This window comes from Idiotropiscis lumnitzeri, chromosome 5 (genome assembly GCF_059441095.1).
Source record: "Idiotropiscis lumnitzeri isolate Australia: NSW breed Sydney's pygmy pipehorse chromosome 5, RoL_Ilum_1.0, whole genome shotgun sequence".
NCBI lineage: Eukaryota > Metazoa > Chordata > Actinopteri > Syngnathiformes > Syngnathidae > Idiotropiscis > Idiotropiscis lumnitzeri.
In genome coordinates, this window is record NC_142395.1 from 11,127,395 (window position 1) to 11,155,203 (window position 27,809).

The window sequence follows — 27,809 nt, forward strand, 5'->3', positions numbered from 1 at the left end:
ACAAAGATGAGCAACCATCCACTCTCACACTCATACCTAGGGACTATTTAGAGCAGGGGTCTCAAACTAAATTTACCTGGGGTGCCACTAGAGGCAGACTCTGGGTGAGGCTGGGCCGCATCAGGTTTTCCGCAAGAAAAAAAAAAAAAAAATCTAATCTTCTCAAATGTCTTTATTTTTATTTTTTAACACAAAATAAGATTTAAAAATAAATAAGGAATTAATAAGAAAATTAATCAGTAATAAATAATAATAATAATAATAATAATAATAATAATGAGTCAAATGTCTGTATTAACAGTTCTTTAATCTTCTTCTGAACATGAATTGACCTGAACATGAGTGGAACATTCATCAATCAAACCCCTATAAAACATCGAAAAAAAATTACAATTCTACCCTCGTTTTAAAGCTGAAGATGTGCCCAACAATAATCCGCGGTTCAATTTTATCCACTGTGACCAGGTAATCCTACGTTTTATAATTAGTCCCCGTCTGTGCTAGTGCTGATGCAAAGCTCCGTCAGACTGCACATCCTGTTCGCGCATGGGTCTCCTGTCAATCAAATCAAAATCTTGTCAAATAGCAGAGATCCTAAGCATAAACCATAGTTCTGGGATGAGTAGGCCTACTTCTGTAGTTATAAAGCTTTAATTACACTGTAATTAAAGCTTTATAACTACAGATCACATATCAAATTTGCGGGCCGCACGAACATTAAACTTTCATAATAAGGCGGGGGCCGCAAACTATCATCCCGCGGGCCGCGAGTTTGAGACCCCCTGATTTAGAGTATTCAATCTACCTACCATGCATGTTTTTTTTAAACTGATTAATAATTTCCGTACATTCATTGGGGCGTAACACTACAAATCTGGCTTTGCCAGTGTGGTTCTATCGCAACTGCTCAAAATGAGGGCCTTCACATTTGATTTTGGGAGAGAGAGTAGCTTCTGATGATAATGTCAAGGAAGAGGTTTCAGAATGTCAAAATCACATGTCTGAAAATTCAGTCTGACAATGACTTTGAAGAAGAAGATGAGGTTGCGTACCAATTAGTACCAAAACAAAGACAAAGAGCCCATCAGCACCCGCTTGGGGACACGCCTGTGAGCAGACAGCTCCAGGGCCAGAATTAAAAATTCTTTGAACACTGACGCCACTTTCTCAAGGGACTGGGAGAGGCACTGGTCAGATCTCAAATGGTGTCCCATTGATGTGACCAACAGAACCACAGTATGCCAAGCCTGAAGTAAATGTGTCATGCTGTTGGAGTAAATTTACTGTATGCCTTGCAAGAGAGAAGTATTCCTAACAATTCTGATCTTTTTCTTATTCTAGATTGTGGCCAGCAGCGTAAAAAATACATATGAAGTAGACACGCACACACACAAAAAAAACTATACCCCTCATGTTTTGTGTAGGCTGGTATAAACAGACAAATAATTCAATGGATATGATGTGTTGAGATTGTATAACTGGCCTGAATGAGTTATATGAAATGAAGTTCAAATGAACCAAAATCAAATGTGAAACAACTTGCTTCATATGTAAATGTGGTTTTTTTTCACACTCACGCCTCTTGATTATAACAGATTAAATTACATTTCATTTAAAAAAAACAAACCAGTTGCACATTAATTCACAAATGTGCTCTAACAAAGGAAAATGACAAATATTAACCATGTTTGTGGTTCAAATGACTTGTAATTGGAATGAATTAAATATCTCTAAATCATTTAAAGCAAATTATTTGATTGTGATGTTTTGAAAACCCCAAACTCTAGCAGGTACATTAGACCTAACAAAAATATTTTGAAGAAGTCAATGCAACTATGAAGAAGTCAAATTAACTGGTCAATGTGAAAGATGAAATAAACTCCATTTTAAACATAATGTGCTTTGTAAGGCTCTGTGATATGGCTGAAATGTTTTTCACTATATACCATATTGCTTATCAGTCAGTGATGATAATTATTGATCATTATTATTGGATTTTGGGGCCTTTCGCCTCATCCAGTGCATGAATGCTTATTTGCATTAGATGCTACCCCAAAGCAATATTCTTGATTCACCTCCATTAGCCTTCATTCAGTGTTCATGCAACGCATGTGTAGTGAACTAATAGTCTCGTGCAGTGAATGCATTAGCGTTGACCAACCATCTTAGGACTACTTTAGCCATTTAGCGGACACGTTATTGCCATATAGTCCATTCATATTTTATAGTCACTTTATACAGTCACTGGCACGAAAATGGACAAACACGGACTACAGGTAGATTCTTGTTGGATAAAGCTAAAGTCATTTATGCAAAGCCAATTTCAAATACCATATTAGTTGTTGTTTTTTGGTGTATAATATCAAGGCAAAATATCCTGCTCAAATTTTTTTTCCACTGGGCTTCGCAAATCAACACTGCTGGATGATGATGCTCATGGGCAGAACTAAACATGTAAGCGAGAAGTTTTGGGAATTGTTTCTATGAGAAGAATTTAAGAAACATGACCGTAACGTTTGGAGCGTTTCATTCCACAGTTGTGTTTTACAGTAAAACAATTTTATTTAAGAATCAAAGAAAGCTCTTAGAACAGACTGAAGTTATGTATACTTATGTCTAAATATTTTTTACAAGCTTTCTAAAAAAAATCTTATAAATAGTAGAAAATGAAATTAATTTTGATTTATTAGGGAATACTGCAATTAATTTAATTTTAACAATTTTGATCAACAACACACACATATATATATATATATATATATATATATATATATATATATATATATATATATATATATATATATATATTCATAAGTTATATATTTATATTCATAAGTCCTTCCACAAAGTTGGATAATGACAACAATAAAGACAAACTGCGATTTGAAATCCTGTTGCGGGATTTGAATGGATGCTGGTGGATTCAGGCCCTTGGGTTGCATCGTGGTTTAATTACTGTTAAGGCTCACCTCCTCCATCTGGCACTTTTTATCTCCACCACTTTCTCTCCTCATTACGCTGATGTTCATGGGGGTTTTGCTGGTTGTGACGACTCTCTGAACTTTCGAGATATCCTATTAGGAAAAAAACAAACATTTTAGCCTGGGGTTAAAAATAAAATGCAGAAATGGCTCGTTACCTGCACGAGTGAATCTGAGCCCCCTGTAAAATAAACACGTCTGACTCATAATGGCTTTGTTTTACTTGCGCTTTTGAAATACATTCTTGAAATTCAATCAGTTAAATGAATTTGTAAAGCATAAAAAACAAGGACAGCAATGTGGCACAAAAAACATTCAAAGGTATTACATAAAAGATAAGGAACAAAAATTAACCAATTTATGTGCGCTCTTTGCTCCTGGCAGGTCTTCATAGTGTCAAGTATCAAATCACAAAAAAAGATTCCTCAGGAGGAAAAGGAACATATCAGACCTCGATGTTTCAGAAACTTAACGTGTTGATTAGATATTTATGTCTCTATGAACAATAAAACTTTAGCGGGGTTGAATTGTTTTGCACACATTACAATTGATTAACTAATATTAATAAATCACAACACCGTCAAGTATGGAGCAGAGCATCATTACTTGAAGACATCCTTGAAAAATGAAATGATTTTTTTAACGCTTATTCTTGTCATGATTTGTATTTGTTATTTTTGGTTTAGTATTTGGGTTCATGTTTTGGCCTTGTTCATGTGTCTTGTCTCGTCTTGTCTATTGTTTCCACCTGTGCTCGTTTACCCAAGCTCTAGTGTTAACCAATCCGGTCCTTCCAACCCTCCGTGTCTTGTCCAGGTGCTCCTCGTTGTCTCGTCAAGTTGTGTGCATTTAGTTCCCTGGTTGCTTTCAGTTCTTGTTGGTTCATTGGCATTTTCACTGTCGCTTGTCCCTGTTGCCTGTTCCTGTTGCCGGTCCCGATCATTAGTTTCCTGTCGTTGTCTAGTTTTTCCAAGTTCCCTGTTTGCCTTAGTTTTCTGTTAATTAAATGCCCTTTAAGTTACCCCTGCCTTGCTTCCTTGCGTTTGGGTCCTCACCTTCCTCAACCCTCACAATTCTAACAATAAAGGAATCGTCTGTTTGTAGCATGTGTTCCGGTGAACAAATTCATTATTGATTGTTGATTTCAAAGTAAAATATATCAACCATCAAAAAAGACAAAGCAACACAGAAGATGAATTCACATTTCTGGTATTATATATCAGAAAAGTTGCTTTTGTTGCAGCAGAAGTTTAACATATAAATGAAAATGGAAAAAAAGGATCAGTGGAAACTATTTTTTTTCTGCACCTGTGAGGAGCATTTCCACACACAGATGGGACTTACAGTTGAAGCGCCAAAGACAAACCATACAGTCACAGCCATTGTTTTTTTGTTTTTTTTTGTGTTATTTGAAAGTCTCACAAGCAGTGTGTTGCATGGCAACCTGGTCAAATCTCAGTTTGCACTGTCACCTAAACATTCTGTTATGAGCACGGTATTCTGATTAAATTGCTTGTATTGAATTGATTAAAAAATGAATGCAAACACACGCGCTCCTTCAAAGGAGCCTGAAGATGAGTGCACACATCACAGGCAATAACTTTCAAATCCACGTCTCAAGTTAATTTCACAATCAAAACGAGCCATATTTACAAAATGGATCTGGATATGGAATGCTCATGTCTCAGGAAAACTCCACACACCGGAAATCAGAGCCACCCAAAGACTTCACCGTATCATGCCACGCCACGTTGTGTTAAAAGCCTAGACGGGAGAATCGCTGCCTCAGGAATTGACTTAAAGGGGTACCCACCTCTCACTACTACATAAATGATGCGGACAAAGGGGGCATTGGCAGGAGGACCTTTGGCTTACACGGGAGGACAGGGTTGGGCGTGGTCTGGCTGTGATTGAATAATACGACAATCGATGCTAAATAAAATCACCAAATACTATGCGAATAAATCACTAACCTGAAAACTGCTATAAAGATATTCGCTAACGGTACTACTCCAACTCGCTATAGTCCGTGTGTTGGCGAATGGTTAGCACGATGGCCTCACAGTGCAGAGGTCGATTCCAGCTTATGTGTGGAGTTTGCATGTTCTCCCCATTCCTGCGTGGGTTTTCTCCGGGTACTCCGGTTTGCACCCACATTCCAAAAATATGCGTGGCAGGTTGATTGGACACTCTAAATGGCCCCTAGGTATGAGTGTGTGAGTGGATGGTTTTTTGTCTTTTTGTGTCCTGCGATTGGTTAGCAACCAGTTCAGCTTGTACTGCCCGATGACAGCTGGGATAGGCTCCGGCACCCCCGCGACCCTTGTGAGGAGAAGCGGTACAGAAAATGGATGGATGGATTTGTGAAAAGGATGTGCGGCCAATGGCTGCAGTTTTTTTTTATGTAAATCGAACAGACTTTTTTTTTTTTAATTTTTCATAATTTTCGGTTAGAAATAATTTCAGACAATTACCTGATTACATGGACGCCAAAGCTGAGTTTTTTTTTCAGCACTCTTATCCCCCAAGCTCACCAATCAGAAGCATTATATTACTCCTAAACAGGTCAGCCTTACCAATCAGTTCTGGGCTGGACATGAAAAAAAATATATCCGTGCATTCCCCCCAAACCACGTCACCCAACTCTCAAAGATACAACAACTAATGCAAATTCACTTGTTTTTTTAATGAACCTTTATTAGCTGCGTGAAAAGGATCAATTCTTCACCAATAATGAACGACTTTTTAGTCTTAGCAATGCAGGGTTAGCCACCAAGTATTACACTGACAAGGCACGTCCATTTGTTACCGAATCAGTTTTGAAGGCTTCATTGACTCGTTGGAGAAGCTGCTTGCTGCATATTGTGCAGAGCTGGCTTGGCGCTTGGGAATCACCCGTCGCGATAAATCCATATTTCAAGGTCTCCCGTAATTGTCTGTGAAATTCACCTTTCTCTTTCCTCTTGGGTATAGGCTCTTGTGGTGAATTCTAACTGGGCCTTTCCAAATATGTCAGTTTTTTTCGTACTCATTTAGCAACGTGTTGGCTTAATATTAGCGTTACAGAGCCAATTCGCATCTTGGCTTGACATGCGTCAGGAGTCAGTCAGAGACGGCTTTAACAAAAAGACTCCGGTCACTTTTCCAAATTAAATATTTCAGTAGACTGGAAGTAATGTACATTTTATATTCTTTAATCTGGGCAGCCCGCCACGGCCCAGTAGAAAGTGCCCGAAAGACTGGTATCGGTATCAGTTGGGGACCACTGCCATAGAGTACAAAATTTTGAGATCTACACAATGATGCCATATCACTCAGTGCTAAATCTCGGTTTCAGGCTGCTCATTTATGACAGAAATTATATATATATATATATATAATTAATTAATTATTTAATACAACAAAAATATTGACATTTTTAACTGGTTTCTTCCGTACTAGCCCACCTTGTCAGTTTCCCATAATATGGTGTATAATGTTTTTTTTTATTTATTTTTTTTATGAGAGTTCATAGAGATGTGAAAAGTTGAGGTTTTTTATTAGTTGCCACCCACAAGCACTGAATGCAAAAATAAGAGAAAGCGACTGTAAAGAAGTCACAACAACGCACATACTGTTTTATGTTTTGGGCCTTCCTATAATGTTCAACTAAACCAGACTACAGTAAATAAATAATTATTTTTTTTAAGGCAAACGTTAGGAAGAAGAAGAGCATCCAGAAAGGAAATCAGTGTTGACACATTGTTTTCAAAGAGACTGCATGTCCAAAGCAGAGGTCAAAGAAGCCACAGCATTAAGAGACATTGATCCAAATGTAAGTGCCTGTTGCAGCCAACTGCTCAAGGCTTTTATATTGTAGTTTCCTTCACTGGACCAAAATGTCTCTTGAGAGTATAAAGCAAAACAGTTTTAAGATGAGTACAAACGATTTTAAAGTCACTGTCAAAGTTTTTCTTCTCACTTTTTTTTCTGGTAGCTCTGTCAAGAAGGCTTTTGGAAGAGAGGGAGAGTGTGCGTGGGGGGTGTGTGTGTGTGTGGGGGGGGGGGGGGTTTAAGCATTTCATGCATTATTTCTCACCTCTTGACAGCAACTATCAGACTCAGTTCCCAGTAGTATAGCAATAGGGGACAGAATAGATTTAAAATGCTGTTTTTGCTCATGCGTGAATAATGAATGATCCTTATACATATTGAGGGGGAAGGGCTTGCCTTGTTGACATGTTGGACTTTTGTAATATGAATAAAGCTTCAGATCATTAAAAATCCAAACTGGCACGTGTATCACTTTTCAAATTGCATCATCTGGCGGTTTGAAATAAAACACCTTTTTATATGCCACTTGGAACAAAAAGTGCTGAATTTAAACACAATCCTTTGTATTTTTTTCTTTTTTTAGAAAATTTAAAAATAAGCCCCCTCATCGATAGTTTTAAGTTGCAAATGTCAGAAAATCTTTCCTCCAAACGATACATTATATTTAGATCAAGAGTAAATTTGACGAAAATTGAACGTATTACAGGGCTGACGGTGAAGAATTGAGGTCTACAGGGACATGGGGAATAGGGTCCTGAAATGAGGGGCTGAAGCCAGTCTCTTTTGGAAAAAGGAGCAATCAAATGACTGATTTCGCCTTCAAGCACAGTGTTCCAAATCCTATGACATCATCTTCCATTACTTAGATGAAAATTGCATGCTATTGGACCACGAGTCGTGGCTTTCCCCCTCTTAAATATGAAGCAACTTCCACTGCAATCATGCTGATCTTGCATCCTCACACTAATGAATCTTTCACTGGTGAGTGGAGCTTTGTGAATGTGGAAGAGGCCGACCGAGTCCATGGGAGCCCCCACTTTGCCATCCATGAAAGCCTAAGCCTCATTATATGAACTCAAATAAGAAACACATATTGGTGTCACAGATCACTTGAACAAACTATCCGCCACTTATCCTCTTTGGTTGTCAAATGCTGAATCTACTGTGAAGTGTGCTTATGAAACACAAATCAAACCATCAAGTGGGAAAAAGGAATTCTCTTTGCAAAGAATGATTTTTTTTTCAAACAATTCAAAAATGGGATTTCTGACTATGATATGAACAGGCTAATTGCCAAAAGGTTTTCACCCCATGAACGTTGAGATGCCGCCTTCTGCTAATAAGCAGGGATAAAATATTTAATATGGGTGATCATAATGCGAGACACATGATTAGCGTTATTGCCTAAGAGATAAATTTTTTACCTCTAATCCTGTTCTTTCGTGGAGTTCATAAGATTAATTCAGAGGAAAACATATGTAATCCTAACACCGTAAGTAGTAGCGAGGCAAGGTGTGATAGTTGTATCTCTGTCAACTAACTCCTCGTCAAAGGTTGGGTATTTGCTTTTCTCCTGATCGCAGAATCCAAGCTTGAAGTTCTGAGCATCCTTTTTCCGTTAAACATACTGTATGCACCTTCAACTAACCGCTGCTGTTTTGCCTTGCTGGAAATCATTTGGGTACGCGGCAGTTCACTATTCTGTTTAATTGCCTACTTAAAGTTATTTCGCTTTAGTGGTCATTACACTAATATTGGTTCAGCATTTCATTTTCTGGGTGTTATCGCTTAATGAGCACTGTCTTAAGGGAGACGCTTATGGTGGGGTTCCTCTACAAATGGAGGGAAGTTAAAAACCTGGGCATGTACCGTAGAATGACCGGACCTGTGGTGAGTGGCAAGACTGGACACGTTCATATTTAACTATGTAGGCCACAGGGAGTGTGTATGCGTATGTTTGTGTATTTTATTTTTATTTTGTAAAAGTCAAACTCATTTTAACATCTGGAATCATGTTTAACATTTTTTTGTCTGTTCATGCTGTGGTTCAAAAGCTTTTTACAGCAATGTTCCCCCGAGTAAAGGTTTTTCTAGCCAAGTACCGAAGTGCTGTGCCATCAGTGTACATTTTTAACTTTGGAACTCCATTTGTATGGAAGAATTTGAATACAAAAAACAATAACAAAAAAAAAAAAAGCAAAAAAGAAAGAATAAACTTAATTTCAATGTTTCTGAACATTAAAAAAATTGTCATAAAGTGTCCACTTTTGGGGTCATAGTATCGAACTCTTTTCAAAAACAATTCTCTTAATTTAAAATTAGAGGAGAAACTACAGATTTTTTGTTTAAAATATGCATTTAATAATGAAAAAGAAGACTGACATTGCAGCCTGCCCCCAGTGAAGAATGCAATGCTGCACTGAATTGAATTTTAGTGAGAAACTTTGGCTTGTGCTTCAGAAAGGATCTTTGTAATTCTTGGTGGCATGGGGGCAACTGCTGTGATCAAGCGCTTGTCTTGCCAGAATGCTACTTTTTAAATATTTTAAACTCTCGCTTACCCCCTGAAGTGCCTTCATGTACCCTGAAGGGTTAGCATTCCACCATTTGAGACCACTGTTCTCAAGTATCATTTACAGCCCACCAAACTCGCTACAAGTAAAGCTGGAACCGTTTTTGCGAATACAAAACATACGCACACACTTAACCTGGCTGCCACGTGAGCTTGATTTGAGTGATTTTAGAACATTTATAAAACATAATCTTGTGTTCACCAAAACAGCATTTGTAGCACAGCATTTCGGTCAAGATGAGGGAGTGTGTTCTTTTGTTAGCAAAAGCAGTCGCGGATCGTTGTCTTCCATGAACAGTGAATGCAATTATGTGCTGTTCCGAACACATTGTAGAAGAATTTGGCAGGGATTTCAATGAGATCTGGCACACCTCCATATAAGCAGACTGAGTGGACAGATGGAGCACCCCAGTAATCTTTACAGCAAGGCTGACTCAGATTTATCAGACAGCCGTGTCAAAGTGTACAACACTTAAAGGAGATAATGGAGATAATAGAGCTCGAATCCTCAGCCGCAAGTGAAGTGCAGCTATTTTTAATGCAAACAAAGAAGCCAGACACATTTTTATTATTTTTTTTTTTGGAGTGTGTTTGTTTTGCAAATAAGTGGTACACAATGCAAAAAGGTGGGAAGAAGATACACTTTTGTGTGTGATCATTCTGTTCTAAGTGTTCGAGTGTGAGCACAAAAGCGTCAGTTGCATACTCGTGTTTTTCACAATATCCCTGACACTGGAGGAGATGGTGAAACTGAGACAAGATAAGGGAAAGAAATGGAAAAAAACATCTTCGTAGCATGTCAAATCTCTGAGGCACCCACTGAAGGGACGCCGAGCAAATTGTGACTGCTTTGACGGGAGAAAAGCCTCTTAAAGACAGAATTGCTCACCAGAATCATGGCAGATAAAGCACAGCAGTGCTGCGGCCGACCAGATGATTTCAAAGTGCTTGCAGTGGCTGCTTTTCAGAAATCAGAACAAACGCAATCTCTGATTGGACTTGACATGACTGCTTGGTACAGTGAAAGTACATAAAAATTGTGGTGTGATGTATGTGTGGTGGTGCAATGCAGATGCACACTATGTGTATATTTATATATTTATGGAACTAATAGAATGTGAAATGTGTATTGTATTTGAGGTATTATCGTGGATGGAGACTTTTAGACTGCAGATTCATCATTAAAAAAAACTTCATACAATTATTATTTATACATCTTGAATTATTATTAATTTATAATGGTGTCCTTACTTTTCTTCACTCTTCAGAGAAATATTTGTAACTTAAAAAAATGAGGAGTAATTGCATATATATATATATATATATATATATATATATATATATATATATATATATAAAATATGGACACTGCCGTCACGGTGGATGACTGGTTAGCACGATAGCCTCACAGTGCAGCGGTCGTGGGATCGATTCCAGCTCTAGTCTTCCTGTGTGGAGTTTGCATGTTCTTCCCGTGCCTATGTGGGTTTTCTCCGGGTACTCCGGTTTCCTCCCATATTCCAAACACTTGCATGGTAGGTTGATTGAACACTCTAAATTGTTTCTAGATATGAATGTGAGAGCGGATAGTTGTTTGTCTTTGTGTGCCCTGCGATTGGCTGGCAACCAGTTCAGGGTGTCCCCCGCCTACTGCCCGTAGATGGCTTCAGCACCCCCGTGACCCTTCTGAGGAGAAGCGGAACAGATGATGGATGGATGGATGGACGGAAAATATGGACATTTAAAATGTCAGGTACATAACAACAAAATCAAGGCCTCGATATAGAACAAACTATTGCTGATTGTGTCACTGCCTCACAGAGAATCTAAAATTATGCAATAGCCCCTTGCGAGTTGCAAATAGACAGGAAGAGATGTACTCAGTAGACTGAAACTAAAAATGACTTTTACAGCAGTTTGACTTTCTTCTCAAAAAATGAAGACCATCAATTCCCAGGGTCAAGTCTAAAAGTTGGCCTTTGTTACGTCTTTGCTCACATTGACATTCCTCATGACACAAACTGTTAGTTCAAGGACTCCTGAGAATCACTCTTCCGTAGGTCTGCGGTAAAATATTATTGGATGAAATTTGACAACAAAAGTGCTTCTTTCTGATAAGCATTAAATCAGATGGCACTGAGAGAGATATGGAATTACCTTGGCATGGGGCTGTTGAAAGGTGACTCTGGAACTGTTGATGAGTGATGAGTATCTGTACAAGTGGGAGGGGGAGGTTGGAAATCTGTGGCTGCTGCTGGGTTGGTTGTGCAGGACAGCTGAGAAGCAGATGTGAACAGTGTCCTTGAGCGCCTTCAGCTGAGACTCCTGAAGCCAAAAGAGATTACACAAAGGACAATTTTTGAATTCCTCCATGGCTCTTGTCATGCATACGCTTGAGGAATTGATTTTATGAGATACCAATCTCTAAACCAGGGTTGCCCAACCTTTTTTGACCCAAGATCTATTTCTCAAGCAGCCAACCACCCGCGATCGAACAAATCAGTCACAACATCGCAAACCTACACAATTTTTCCAGCCTGCAGGAACTAACCGCACAACACTTTTCTTGTTGTCGTAAAATCACTAGACATCACACTGCTCTCTCTTTACTCAAACACACACATGCACGCGTGTGTGTAAGCACATGTGCATGCCAAGCCAATCTGCATGATGTGAGCTAGTATAGCCATAACAGATCCTAACATGAACACAACACAAAAATGGACCAGATCAAAGGCATGTAAATGTGAGTTCGAAAAAGGAAATCACTGCCTATGTTGGTGGAATACATGACACTGGGAAACGGATGTAGAGAAGGACTTTTGTAGCACGTAAAATGCCAACATCCCTAGCGTAGCTCACGTGTGCCATTTATAAAATGCTGCTCCAGATTCTCTTTCCTTGCCAATGGCATCATTGCATTGCAGAACAAACAAGATTTGAATGAGAATAAGCCAAAAAAAGAAAAAAAAAAAACATTATTTATTATTATTAAAAAAAATATAGATATTTTTTAAACGGCTCTGATAGGTAGCTGCAAGTTCCTGTGATGCAGGTCACGTGCCACGGTAGATTAAAGTATATTTTTGAGGCTGCAGTCTACATGAACACAAAATATCAAAATAATTCATATAAGATATATAAAAATAATGCACACAGACTCCCAAAACTTTTTTCCTCCCATACACCGACTTTGGAAGCAGTCCGCGATCTGTCAATCATGATCGACTGGTTGGGCACTCCAGCTCTAAATATCTAAATCAATAACTAAAGAAATAAACCAAGGATTATTTTCTAATTAAATCATACAAGAGCTCTCATTTACATTACTATTTAGCATAGAGGAGTGGCGGAGCTTTTTACCATCCTTGTTGCACAGTCCACATGCTGTGTAAAGCTGTTAGTGGGTGAGCGATAAGAGCATGATTGAAGTCTCCAACGACCAGTACGATGATACCGGCCGAGATCATCGATGCACCAGGCTGCGCTGCTGAAATTGTAATCTTGTGATCACGGTGTGCATGACATCACTTGTGTTGGCTACAAGCTGAGTTTGAATATAAAAACACAACTGCACTTTTCTCCGAGCCAAATAGTTCATCTATTGGCGAATAACACAAACGAAAAGAGTGGTTCAAATCTGTCCCATTTCGTCCTCTCTCTCTCTCTCTCTCTCGCTCTCGCTTCACTTAACAATATGCCTGTCTCTGAAGCACATATATATCTCCTCCGGGTTGAATTCCATTGCTTCGTCTGTTTTTGTCAAGAAATTATTCGATTTATCAGATTATTTGTTGCAGGCCTGTACCTCAGACTAAACAATGTATCTAAGCCTCCTGTTTTATCTCAGACTTTGTACAGTTGGTGTACGATACAGTTTATCCCTTGATATAAAATATTAAGTATGGGGAATAGGGACCCAGCCGGCCTGCAAATAGCACTGCAAAACAACAAAAACATCAACAACAAAAACTTCAAGAATTGCTAAGAATCTTGTAAAAATGGGGCTTCATGCACCAACCTCTAACAACCCCTTTGAAGTTCAACAAGGTAATTCCACAGCCTTGACAAACATTTATCTCACACTTGATACATTTTGATCTGATGTATTTCATGCTCTTATCAGATATTCAAGGACATATTTCAAGGGGCCTTGAAATGAAAAAGCCCTACTAAAGCAAGAGAAGTACTCACCTTGTCAAGAGCAGTCTTCTCTAATTCTTCTTTGGCAATGGTTAACTTGTGTTCCAAATCCATGAGCTGTTGTCCCTAGAAAAAATACATAACCTCTGTATCAAAACCTTTCAGCATCTTCTTCCCATAGCAGCAACAAAACCAAGTCGAGTTAACTGCAAAATTAAGCATTCATTCACTTTATTCATCAATATTACAATTTTAATAAAATTGTTTTGTTTTAAGAAGTGTTTTACACCCGAGGATGTCCATAAATTCTGGGTATATGGTAAAAAAGACATACTTCTTAAAATAAAACAATTTTATTAAATTGTAATGTTGATGATTAATATTTCCAATGTTACTTCCGTGATTTTCAATGCAGAATTTGATTATACATAATAAAATTGTAGAAAAAATAAATAAATATATATATATATATATATATATATATATATATATATATATATATATATACACACACACACACACACAACCACAAACGTACAAACAAATGCTGAACAAGTAAACAGAATTCTCATCCTGCTTCAAACAATCCACCATTATTAGAGAATTAGAATTAGAATTAGAAATCCCTTTATTGTCATTGTACTCAAGTGTGCAACCCACTCCAGAAACATTTTGACATTAAAGCACTACAGGCCTGTCGCTCTGAAATCTGTGGTCAAGAAGTCCTTCGAACACCTCATGCTGGTCCACTTTCAGAACATCACTGTACCACTGCTAGACCCCTTCAATTTGCCTATCGAGCAAACAGGTCATTGGATGACATTGGCTGCATTTCATCCTGGAACACCTCAACAGCTCCGGGACCGATGCGAGAATCCTGTTTGTGGACAGCTCTCCATCCAACACCTTCATCCCAGAATGCCTCCCCTCCAAGCTACTCCAGCTCAGCGTGTCTCCTGCCATCTGTCAGTGACTCTACAGCTTTCTGCCATGCTGGACACAGCAGGGGAGACTGAGCACCATCAGCACTGGGCACTCCCAAGGATGTGTCCCCACTATTGCAGCACTCTGCTGACTCTACTCAAACGACTGCACGTGGAGCTGAACATACTCAAAACTGTAGAGGTGATCATGGACCTCAGGAAACAACTTTTGCCACAGCTGCCCATCACACTGTCAAGTGTAAACTGTCAAGACCTTCAATTTTCTGGGTATTACAGTCGCTGAGGACCTAAAGTGGGAGACCAACATCAACGCCATCCTGGAAAAGGCCTAGCGAATGTACTTTTTGTGACTGCTGAGGAAGCACGGCCTGTCGCAGGATCTGTTGAGGCAGTCATTTAATCAGTCTGGTTTGGTGCTTCAACAAAGACAGACAAAATCCCACTCCAAAGGACAGTTAGGAGACGCGCGATCTTCTGTTTCCCCCTACCACAATTGACAACTTACACACTGCAAGAACTAAAACAATGGCAGGCAAAACGGTCTTGGACTCACCGCGCTCAAGACACCGCCTTTTCCAGCTCTTTCCATCTATCAAATAATTCACATTGAAACCAGCAAACAATGGATTATTTTTCCTTGTCATGAACAGCAACCTGAGGTCTTGCACCAGCAACAAACTTGCTGTTTTACCAGATATCGTACAAAGTACAGACACAAATGAGCATTATGTCTGGCTGAGACATTGTCTTAAAATTTTATGTAAGTGTCATACTGTATATATGACACACAAGAGCCATAATTACTATCATTGCTCAAATTGAATCCCTAAACTGAATCATAAACAGGAGGGGCATTTATTCCACGCAAAAAGCCCATCAACAGTGGAGCCAAATGAATCTCATTATTAATAGCTTTACCATTACGATGGAACAAATTGTGATAATTTGCATGCAGATTGTGTAAAACTAAAACTGACCTTGGTGGTCAGCTTTCAATCATTCGCTTTTATTAGGTTTCTTTTACTGGGCTTTTGAAATGAAACATTGACGCCGTTTGAAACAGCCAAGGTCAAAAAGTAAGCGCAATGAATTGGGTTTGTATATCCTTTTCAATACACTCTCTGCATAGGTGATGAGTCACACTGTTCAAAAATTGAATGTTTGCAAAATTCACCACAGGACAACGCAGGTTTCATCATAAAATTCATCATTTTAAAGAGGTCAAATGTGTCGACAACTCAACGGTTTAACTTAAATGATGTTTGGTGGATCGAAGATGGCTTCTTTGGGTAGTCCGCCTGCTGTAAGAGGTCTGCTAATTTGTCACTTTAATTTTTATTTTACCAATTTACTTTACCATTTGATGAAGGAGAATATTGGTGCTTGATCGGTTGTGTCATTTCAGGAGCACCTGCTTGCATTATCACTGTTTCTATCGGGAAATGTTGGCGCTATTGGACCATAGCCACTTTATGACCACACGGCACTTGTTTTTATGCGCCTAAATGGGCAGAATTGTTGGTACAGTCCCATGTTGTCCAGTGGAAAGGTCAGGGCTTTTGGACTGTCTGTGATGGTACGGCCGGATTCCTGGAGGAGTTGAGAATAGTTTTTCTTGTTTTAAAAAGCTGAAACAAATAAATTACTGATATGAAATACTATATTGTGAAACTTTTTTCAGCCGCAATGCCCTGCTAAGCACATTATGTTTAAAAAGGCTTTTATGTCATCTTTATATTGACCACTTTATTTTACTTTTTCATAGCTGCGTATTATTGACTGGAGTCTGCAGAATTTAACCCTTCTTTCCGTATGGGTATATTTTACGCATCATTGGGCGCTACAGTAGTGTGTTTATTTTCAAATTGAGCTTTTAGCGGATGTGAGTGACGTCATTCATTCTGTGATCATGACATCGCTGATCAACTGACAAAAGGAGACTTCTAATTGTTCCTCTTTCATCTATTACCGCTTCAAGACGACAAAGCGTATGTAGGCATAAGCCTATGTTTGTATAATTGTTGATATTTTATCTCGTGTGCTTTGTTACAGCTACAGATGGTGTGAAATCACTATTTAAATAAAGTAGAGTTAAGTTTGGCCTGATGGGTGAGTCGTACGATTATAGACAAGGACAGCCTGAGGGTTTACATCTGTGTTGAATATTTTATAAAACACTGCGACAACAAATAAAAAGAAGGCATTTTCACTCATAATAATGTTATTTGAATACGGATGGCGACCAGAAAGAAAAAAAAAAACATTCAATCGCCATATTTCAAAGGAGCCTCTGACACTAAATTTTGGTTGTCAAAACACCAGCAGACATTTTAATATGATGCTAGAGAAGGGACAACACACAGAATGTGTTTACATCTTATCACAGCAGATAATACAAAAACAAAACGTTGCTCTGCATGTCAGATGAAACAGTGCAAAATAAGTCCAGGTTGGATTGGCTAACAAGCATAGACATTTGTAGCCTGCGCTCAGCTCTGACTTCTAAAGGGCAAAAGAAGAATGTGTGCACATACGCATGCATGTGACTGTGTTGAATTATCGAGAGCCATTACAGCCATTGCTCCGTGCATCATCAGCAGATAGTCCTAGGAGAAATACGGGCGCATGGTGACTGACCCAGAAATGCTGACTTTCAGGGTTACTGACTCAAAGCTTCATATTTACGTGTCAGTCCATTATGGAGGTGTGAGGTCAGTGGAGTTCAAGCCATTTCACTATATGAGGCATGCGACTACATCAAGCCACCATTATTCTTTCGCATTTGAAAGCCAGCGAAGGAACAGCCCTGAGGTAAAGTCGAATGGGGACTAGCAGAGTGGAGGCTCTTGTGTCTCGCAGCATTGAAAGGGCAGTTCCTCTTAGGGCTTTTATAAAATAAAAAAGAGAACAAGCAAAGACCAACCTGCCTGTGTGTTGTGTTTGCAGTTTAGCACCGACTGCGATGACTTTTTATGGCTTGAGAAAGCCAACGAATAATCAGATATCCTTTTGAAGCCATGTTGAGAGGCCAGCGGTGAACAGTACAACGTATTAGGTACAATGCAAGGATTACACGACGACAAAACCAAACCTGAAATGAGTTTCTTGACCATTGCCAATTGTTGATTAGATGCAAACCTCATAACTTTTTCATCTTTGGCACAAGGTTAGTTCTGAGCCTGCCAGAATATAATTGTGAATCTCGTCTCAAGTTGTCCTTTAAATAATTTTACTCGAAGAAAATGTTCAGATGATTTTGTGAATGATACTTTATTTGGAAATAATTAATTATGTTGAAAAAATCGTCATTGGCATTTCGACACGGACCCACTTGCACACACGTACACGTACACGTATGTGCGCATGCGTGTATGCGTGTGTGAGTGTGCATAGGTGCATGCTTGCAACCCACTCTTTAACTGACAAATCATTGTTTGTCATACCCTCCACTGTCAGAGTTTCATGTAAATAAAATGCACACATATCAAGAAACTTGCTCAAAACCTTCATAATAAAATTAAGACCAAATTCAAGTAAAAAGCAACAATTTGCTGCGCTTAATTTATTTATTATATTATACATTTATTTTGCCATTGCTTTGCTTATAATGTACTTCTATCTCATGCATTCGTACATATTGTGTGATAAAGAATGACTTCTCATCCATATTGTTTACCTGGTATGGTGTGAAAATAATGGATATAGTTGACATTGATTGCAAGAATCAAATGTACGATTCTAAAACCAGATTCTTATAAAATTTGTATTGAGACTCATGACCACGTCTGGCTTCCACGTAGTAAATGGCTTAATGGTTTTCTCCTTCCAAACTGTGCGTTGGTCTCTTCGGGATAAATGAAGGAAAATAATAATAAAATAGCACCCCATCGGTCTCGAAAGACACCGGCCCGCTGGGCATCTGCTCTAAATGTCAGATGGCCAGTCTCGCTCTGTTTTGTTGTACCCACCATACAGTACGTGCTTTTATAAAATATCAAAAAGTTGCCATTCTGGGTAGTGTTGGATGTATCTGTATTTTTGGAGATGGGTGTAATTTTTGTGCAATGTCACCACATAAAATGCATTTGCTACGGTATAACAGCTGTTATAGCCACTTCAATTTCCTCACGGGCAAAGTGCCTTGACTGACATCCCCATGTGAGGCTGATGACATTTCCGATCTTGAGTGACTCTTCCCTGCATTCTCATCTCCTCTGCTCCATCCTCCCCTGTTAGGCTTTCAATCATTGCATAGAGGGAATACATAGAACATTAAAAAGAAAGCTAGTAAAAAAAACAAAAGAAACTTATTTTCTTCTAACTTAAAAGTCAAAAACAAACTACAGTGCCCATTGTCGGTTTTACACAGTGAACATATGGAACATTTAGCACCAAGCTTGATTTGGATATGTGATAATACTGTACAAAATGTCACATGACCCAAACCAGTAAATACAGCCATTATTCAAAGCTAAAAATAAAATAAAACAAGGGACATAAATGCTACAAAATTGAAAACCCGACACACACACACACACGCACACATATGGGGCCGGATAACAGAGACGCTTCAAGTTCACGGTTTTACTCAATTTAGCGGCACTCATAATTTAGCTTGTGGCTCACATGACAGACATTTGAGCACATAGTTGCTGCTAGTTAAAACCCTACAGGGCCTTGCGTTTCAAAATATTACTGTAGCCTTAATAACCAATGCCAAGCTGTTCTGTAAATTGTGGTATCCAGGGAAGATGCATTTTTCTATTTGCATAGCATAGCTAGCTAGCTAATTACACGCTGTAGTGGTAGAAACGGGACAAATAATTGAAGTTAAGTTACACAAAAAAATTTACATGAACAGAAAAGTTGTGACGCACCAAGACGCTCCTCCCACAAAGTCCTTTATATTCACACCTGAGCGTGGAGATGTACCGTAACTGCACTGTTGACATGACTCACCCGCAGTACGTTGTTTAAGCAGCTGTCCGATTACGGTTTTTCAGCTCCAAATTTCACTACTTGCAGCTTTGTAGTCTGAAGAATTTGCGTTCAGTAATTCTCAGACTTTGTAAGGAGTCGGGACATCGGCGCATAAGACTACAATGCCCTCCCGTGGCTGTCTGAGAAATTTCTTTTTTTCATGTATAAGTTGTAGAAACAGCCAAACTACAAAAAACAGTGCGACTTATAGTCCAGAAAATACGGTTTCTTAAACATGTATGATACATTCAAAAACAAATTTCTGAATTAACTTTGTAGGGTTTTTGAAGAGAATCTCATTAGAATTTATCAACATACAATCTATGACAGCGAAGGATAGCATGGATTTTGGAGGAGATAAACAAGGAATAAACAAGTCTTGACTGTGCAATGAACTGCCAAGCCGGAAGCGATTTTGCAATTGGAGATTAAATTCTTTTGGGTATCGCCGGTGATGGAGCCGATTTCCAAGGTGGTCTCAAATAATTTTGTAGCTCTGCTGTGGAAGTGCTTTAAAACTACCCACCCTTCAGTGTGAGCTTACCTTAAAAATTAAATCCTTTTTCCCATACCGCAGTTCTTTCAGTTGAGCCTGGATTTTTTTGGACTGCAAGAGAAAGATAAGAAAATAGTGTTAGCTTATTCAAATTGTGAAATTGGTTTTAGATCACGTAGCAGGATTCTGGCAGCTGCACCAGAAGACCCCTTTGTGACTGTTCCCAGGGCAAAAGCTCCAGCTAAAAGAAGAGAATTACTGTGGGAAGGAAAATATCAAATCGCGCCTTCACTGAACTGCAAAGACAAAGCAAAAGTGATGCAGCCAAGTGCTGGCTTTATGCCCACTGTCGGGTTATCACCCGCACCACACAGTGATGCTACCACCTCAGGTAGGAAGGTTTCTTGGTGAGAACCAGCTGTTGGCAATGGCGTCATTTGGCTAAAGCTACCCTAAAATGTTCCTTCACTCCTCTTAAATGATTGGTGGTCATTTTTAACATGTTTTTTTTTGTTTATTTTATTAAGTACCAAGCAGTTAAATATTAAGTGACTTGAAAATGATTTTAAATGGTCACCTAACTTATCATGATTCACCTAAATATGACCATACATCTGAGGATTTTCACCTTTCTTCAGGACGTCCCTTGCCATGAGATCTAATGTGAAATGCACAACATGTTGACCATCAACATTTCATATTGTATATACATCATGGTAATACACTTCAGTTTGGCGCAAAGATAGGCACTTTCCTGATACAATATGAGGGACCCACTGGGCTGTAACGGAATACATGGACCGTATTTACTCGCTAAATCATGCCAGGCTCCTCTTCAGCCCAGGAGAATTACATGAGCAAGTCATGACGTCTCCGATGAAAGTATTGTATGAACATTCAATGCATTCAGGAAGTATTTAGATGCCATACATTTTATACACCAAAGATCAAATATTGTAAAGGAATATTTCCTCCCAATTTACATTCTACATAACAGTGCATCTTAATAATAAAGCTGAATTTGAGTAGGATTTCGCACAGCTCTTAATTTTTTATTTAGTTATTTTTTTGGGAGATGCAATTTATTCAAAATTTAGTTTTGGCTTTATCGTGGGGTTCGGTTTGAACACAAAGTTCTGTCCTCAAGGGCCGCATTCTACATGTTTTATATATTCCCCTCCTCCAACACAGGATCGTTATCAGACTCCTGCAAAGCATGTTGATGAGCTGATCGTTGAATCTGATGTGTTGGAGGAGGGAAACATCTAAAACATGCAAAAAAGTGGCCCTCGAGAACCGGTAGTTAAGTTATTCTAAATTGATTTATGGACACTTGACCCACAATGCCTCCAGTGCCACTTCCTGGTGTACAACTGGGCTTGAATGTTCGGTGGTGGTCGGAGGGGCCACAGGCGCACACTGGCAGGGACGCTTCCGTCAGCCAATCAGAGGGCAGCTGTGGCTCCATACGTAGTTTACGGCCTCCAGAGTGTGAATGTGCGAGCGCATGAATAATGCATCCATTGTGAGTGCTTTGACTGTCCAGAAAAGTGCCATTTAAATTTGATTTATTATTAATATTGCTAATACTCATTTGTCTAGATGCAGATATGCCAACCACCATCACCTCTCAGCAACATTTTTCAGATTCTGTTTGGAAAATTTTGATTTCAGCATGAACATTTGGTTTTCAACCAAAATAACAAATGTGAGCCGCCAGAAGACTTGGAAAGACATAAATATTTTCATGATTGTTTTTTTTTTTTTTATATTTTGTATCTTCGATTAGTATGACAAAATATTGACATGATTTATTCAATATTATATCATGGCACTAGATTGCTCAATATAAAATAGTGTAGTGGCAGTCTTGTTCATAGAATGGCGCATCACCAGAAATATCAGGCAATATGGTCGTTCAGAAAAGCTGAATTGATTAAACAATAGTAAAACAGGTATAATGCAATTTTGAGAATATTGTGCGGCTCTCCAAAGACAAAATCAAAGCACAATGTTATTGAGCTAACTAATACTATCATTATTTAATATACTATACATTACACTAATATACTTTTAATCTTTGAGGCCCCTTCCCTTGACTGACATATTCACTACCGTTTTAATTAAATTCCAATTTTTGGACAATATTGCACAGAGTTTTGCAATATATTTTCTCTCTAAACACTTAATTAATTTGCTCTAGACAGATGGTTACTCTACGCTATAACGAACGCGGTTCCAGTGAGAATTGAGTGAAAATTGTACTGTAACATCAAACATTGATTTGGTGTTATTATTATCTTATTCCCCACCATGGACGCATTAAATTTTCTCCTCATCTTCAGAACATTTTCAACCTCGGTGGAACAGTTGAGCTCTTAAGAAGCCGCAACACTTGGCATCACTATATATGTGCCCTGCAATTGGCGGGTGACCCGTCAAGAGCAAAGCTATTGAAAACACTCAGGACACTCATTCAATTCACAGTGCAACTCTGCATTAGTTAAATCCCCAGTGAACTCATTCACTGTCAACCATTTGACCCACAAGATATTGTGGCCAATGATTAAGTATACACCAAACTACCAAATTGAAAAAAAATATATATCCTTTTTTCAGAAAAAAAAAAGTTTGATTCTGCTTTTTACCGTTCTTTTACAATCAGCTGTAGAAAAAGGTAGGTTACACAAAATGAAGCCGTTTCTTCCATGGACTCACAAACTGAGAAATGGGGCATCAATGTCATCGACTGATGGTTGTGCATCAGTAAAGTTGTTTCCAAGTTTTGACATTTTCCCCCACCGACCCCCATTGAAAAAATGTAATTGACACGTATACTTTGTCAATGGCAGTGAATTTAATTGGTTTATGGATGCCATTTGGTATCTATTCCCTACATTGTCTTGAATTAGCCTCAGACACTTGTAAGTGGATTTTTAAATAGTAGTTGTTTGTGTTACCATAAGCTGTTCCACTCATTACAGGCAAGCCTTGCCGAGGAATCATTTCCCCAAACCCCTCAAAAGATTAGGGGGTCAAATGCTGTTTTAATCAAACAATATATATAAAATTATATATTATCACATATATTATTACTTTGAAGACTTGTATAATTATTTATTGTGTTTTCACAAATGAAGGCACCATTATTGATGGGACTTGGTAAAAAAAAAAGAAAAAATAAATAAAATAATAATAATAAAAATATACATAAAAAAGAATGAGCATGAAAATGACTGTTGTGGGAGAAGTATCTTTCACAAAAAGCTTGTTTTCTGCATTTTATTCATCCAAAATACATGATTTGGGTGGAAATCAATTGATGTTTTACTGCTGAATACAAATATGGAAGAAGGTAGATACCAAAATATTTTTGCGTGTGTGTGTGATGGAGGGTTATTTCTGTGTTTAGATAAGTCATAAAACAATATTCTTTGAGCCTTGAAACATCAGTCAGACTGCCCTAAATTGGCTGGCACTCAAGCGGTTCTCTTTTGAAAATTGTCATTGAAAGAGTTTAAGAATCCTAAAAAAAACTTTTTTATTGCTCTTAGCTGGTCATTATTATAATCTCAGATGAAGATAGAAATATACAAGTATAAAGTATATACAGTGTATATTGTGAGGTTTCTGTGGAAAATATCCATATGGTACATTTTGGAAATAGTCCATTGGATTGCTTTGCATCGCAGGGTGATGTTTTCAAGCTGGGTGACAATATGTTGCCCACTGCCCACACGTCACTATCCAGACTTTGTTTTCTACGGCTTTGGTCCAGGTTGTACGCTGCCTTGTGCTCAAAAGGTCAGCTTGGATAGAGTTCACATTACCTTTGATCCTGATGACTTTAAGTACTTTAGAAATTGATGGATGGTGTTAATTAATCACATGAAAAGTCCAGTATTGGACTAAATTGCTCATGGCATCTCTACCACTCCAGACACTCGGACTGATTCTATGTCATTTTTCAGTGGATACAGAATATACAGTACAGTAGAAGACCAAGAAAGTAAAGAATATTGTGTTACTGTAGACATCCCAATGAGATCTAGTACCAAAGATGAATCTGGCTTTACACAGGTGTGTTTTCATTTTGATTGTCACTAAGAAAAAGTATGTTTAATATCATTGTGATTATAGTTAATAGTGATGTATTATTCCACAACAGCTACTGAGAGATGTTTGTATATGTTACCCTTTTTATGTGGCTCAATTAGCTTACTTAAATTAGCAGTGTGACAGATGGCTGACATCTTGGTAAAATATATATATATATATATACAGAGAGAGAGAGAGAGCCTCTAAAACGCATCCAAAAGCTTCCAGAACAAATAAATTCCTAAAAAACAATGACTGAATGACCAAAGTACATGAACTATTCCAATGCCTACGCTGCTTTTAATGTTGAATTTGTGCTACTTAGATCGAGCTTTTAGGGCATTTGAAACAGTTAGAAATGTCAATGTAATCTTTGAGGGCTTGACTTAGAGAACACCTTGGAATTGCTTGCAAGTATGAGGGTATTTGAGGATATTTTTAGCTGAAAGGTGTCAAATAATTTTCTAATATTCTAATGATAGGCACCCATCAGGAGCACAAAAGCCTCCCAAAATTGCTACACTTACCACTGCCTTTAAAGTAGTCCATAATATACCTGACTTTTTCAAACATGTCAGATGAGACACACTGGCCATAACCCACGTAGGAGGAGTAAATTTTATTTGAATCCTTCCAGTCATTTCTAGTGTCTGAATTATTCAATACAGATAGTGAATGAGGGAGAACATGGGAAATTGTTTTATTTGACAGATATGCCTATGCGCTCATAACTAATTATATTGCAAGGTACATTAGTAAAAGCGGGTGCAGCACACATATCTCAAAACAATGAATTATCAAAGCAGCCAAACATTCTTTTTTTTGTTTCAAATGAACCTCAGACATTCTTATCTTCCGTGTAATGCATATGCATTTGTCACTTTTTATTCTTTTTCCTTCTCTTCCTACCAACCTAATTAAAACACTACAATGTGTCTGACATTTGCTTTCTTCATTGTATTGTGCATGCATGTGACTTTTCAAGTAGTGCGTGAGTAATGCAGTGTTGGGGGGTCAAACAATCTTTACATAAGAGAAGGCTGTTTGAACGAGTGACTCATTTTCTCTCATCATCTAACAAAACACTTCCGGTATGATCAGAATGTTTTAGGTGTCACTGGATTTCTTGTGCTCTGGTTATAGTAACATCCATGGTTCATGTAAATTAAATGACAAAAAAAATGTAAACGTTCACAATGGCTGGAGAGTGAGCATCCCATTGTTGAAAATAGGTATCCAATTAAAGGACCTTAATAAAATGTGTACCTATTTGATGTCTTGAGCTGAGAACACTTTCTCTTCACTGCAACTAAATGTATAGTTGTTGCTGTGACTTTAGGCTTGTCCAATCAGGGGCTGCACAGCAAGTCCCTCACATTATCTTTTTGGCACAGTTTTTATGACAGATGTCCTTCCTGACGCAATACACACATTTTTAATTTGGGTTTGGGACTGACTGGATGGGTATTTGGGCACTGGCTGGAAATCAAACCCAGTAACATGTACCACTAGATTACCAATACCTCGTGGCAAGTACAGAAAGTATACAGAAATTAAAAAGAAAAAAAAAAATCTTGAGCTGAGTGAAAACTTGGCCATCAACTTTTAATAACAGCCTTTACATTATAGAAGGACAGTTCTCATTAGAGTGCCAGAAGCACTATTCAGCCAATCATTTATGCAGTCGACACTGGAGTTTGCATCTCAGTACGATTAATTAGGATATTTTTACTATCAGAATCATGATCAAATTTTGATTGCATATTAGTTTGGTACTCAAGGATGATCTAAAATTAGTGTTTTAGGCCGCGGGCGCAGCTGCAGAATATATTAAGATGATTTGTTTTAAGAGAATTTACATTTATGGGATTGAGTTGAGAAAAGCCGCGATACTAAAACTGATTTTTCAAATGCAAATCATCTTACGTGGGCACTTATTTCATTGTAACTAACGATTGTTTTATTTGCCTTTTGTGGTGATGATGCAGATGACATATGCATAGCAAGGTCTGTAATAAAAAAAAAAAGGACCATGCATCAAAAACACACAAAGTAATATTTCACAGAAAAGAAACTAGCAATGGATGAATGCTTTTTCAGATAAGAGAAGAAACTGATTAACTGGCAGATGTAACGCCTGTTAGCCCTCCTTTCTGCTCAAAGGTCTGAATGACTCAGACTTATTGACTTTTTCAATGTCAGATGTTTCCCTGGAGGATTTTGTCAAATGTTTCTGAAAGGCTAGATGGAATTTTTGTAATGAACCAACAGCTGTCAACTTAGAGCCAGCTAACTGAGCTTCTTTTCAATTTAAAGTCCTGGATTATTGTTTGAGACATGCATAGTATAAAGGTTTTGCATGCTGCAAATAAAAGCTCGGGGCAGCAAACTGTAATGTACTTTACCGACGCTTGGGTGCTTTACACTAATTCCTTGCAATTTGAGGACACATTCTTCTTCTTTGTTATGAGTACCTAAGCCGATTTGCTTGCTTACGTTAACAGCTGTGTTAACATTATTCAGCTGGAATCAGAGTGTCTAAATTACCTCAAATGAGAAAATAAGGTAAACTGAAGCGCATGACGATCAAGATTATTTCCACTGTACTTTCTTCATTAGCCGTCGAGTGACAATACATAAACGCGAGCGATTTGCCTCAGTCACGGTAACATTCTGTTCCAATTTTTCATGCTGTAAAATAATTTTCCATGTCTGAAAAAAAGCATTCTGAAATGTAAAGCATTGAGAAGTATGATAGTTTCTTCACTTTATATGGCTTTAAATGCAAAGTCGAAGGTTGTAGAGGCACATGTTCTGCCTATCATGTCCAAAGCACCTTTTGCAAAGTTGGTTCAAAGCAGTAATATTGACTGGAGTGTGTGTGTGTGTGTGCGTGTTTGGGATATGGGGCTAGGGGATACGTGGTCGTGAGTTGCTCGCCGCTCCGTGACGAGCGTGCTTTTGTTACTCATTTCGCTAACTTGTGGCAAAGTGACATTGCTAACGCTAAATTGCAATGGCATCCGTTTAGAACGGCAAAGAGTTACACAACACATTACTAACTCACATGTTTTGAGCTACGCTATGCCAACCGGTCTGTTAGCTGTGAAGCTAACGACTCAAAGAATGGCAAAATATATCTCTTACTAAAGGAAATTTCTCAGAAAACAGACTTAGATGGGCACGGTAACATGCTGTTCCAGAGGGAGTTCGTATTGAAACCTGGGATAAGAGAAAGATAATGGTGCTAATCCACAGTTGTGTTGTCCCAAATTGCTGAAGCAGTCATCAGTAAAATGTTTGCCACAAACTAACACACGTCTTGGGAGTTGTTTGGGCGTATTCGATGCATACATAAATCACAACCACAAGTTAGAGTGGCTCGGATGTTGGGAGGAAAAAATATTTTTGTTGTCCTTTGTACACTCTGGTACTGAGCAGTTCCACTGGGTTGCGTGGGGCTGCCAGTGTGGAGTAAAAATATTTGACTCTTCAAACATACTCGCAAATATGTTTGAGAGTACCGTATTTTCCGACCATAAGCCGCTACTTTTTTCCTAGACTTTGAACCATACGGCTAATACAACGGTGCAGGTTTTCTGTGGATTTTTCTTTCACCGGTAGGGGCGCTCTATTGTCAGAAAATACGCTATATAGATCTTGATTTTCTTTCTCTTGGGTCTGTTTTGTTTTAATGAGTAAAGTTGTTGCCGTGTTAAAAGGCACTGTTTTAAGAATCTGTTCATGTACCAGTATGTGCATTCACAGTACAAAATCGTTCT

The 27,809-nt window shown here is 38.3% G+C and overlaps 1 protein-coding gene across 1 annotated transcript in view; it reads right to left on the minus strand.

The window, feature by feature from the left end:
* luzp2 (leucine zipper protein 2) overlaps positions 1-27,809 on the minus strand; it is a 151,542-nt gene that overhangs the window by 9,258 nt on the left and 114,475 nt on the right. Inside the window, exons 7-10 of the mRNA XM_088297042.1 lie at positions 19,978-20,040; positions 13,561-13,635; positions 11,524-11,691; positions 2,970-3,074 (exon numbers count right to left, since the gene is read on the minus strand). Coding sequence (XP_088153168.1) covers positions 2,970-3,074; positions 11,524-11,691; positions 13,561-13,635; positions 19,978-20,040 — 411 coding nt within the window. The remainder of the gene's footprint in view (positions 1-2,969; positions 3,075-11,523; positions 11,692-13,560; positions 13,636-19,977; positions 20,041-27,809) is intronic.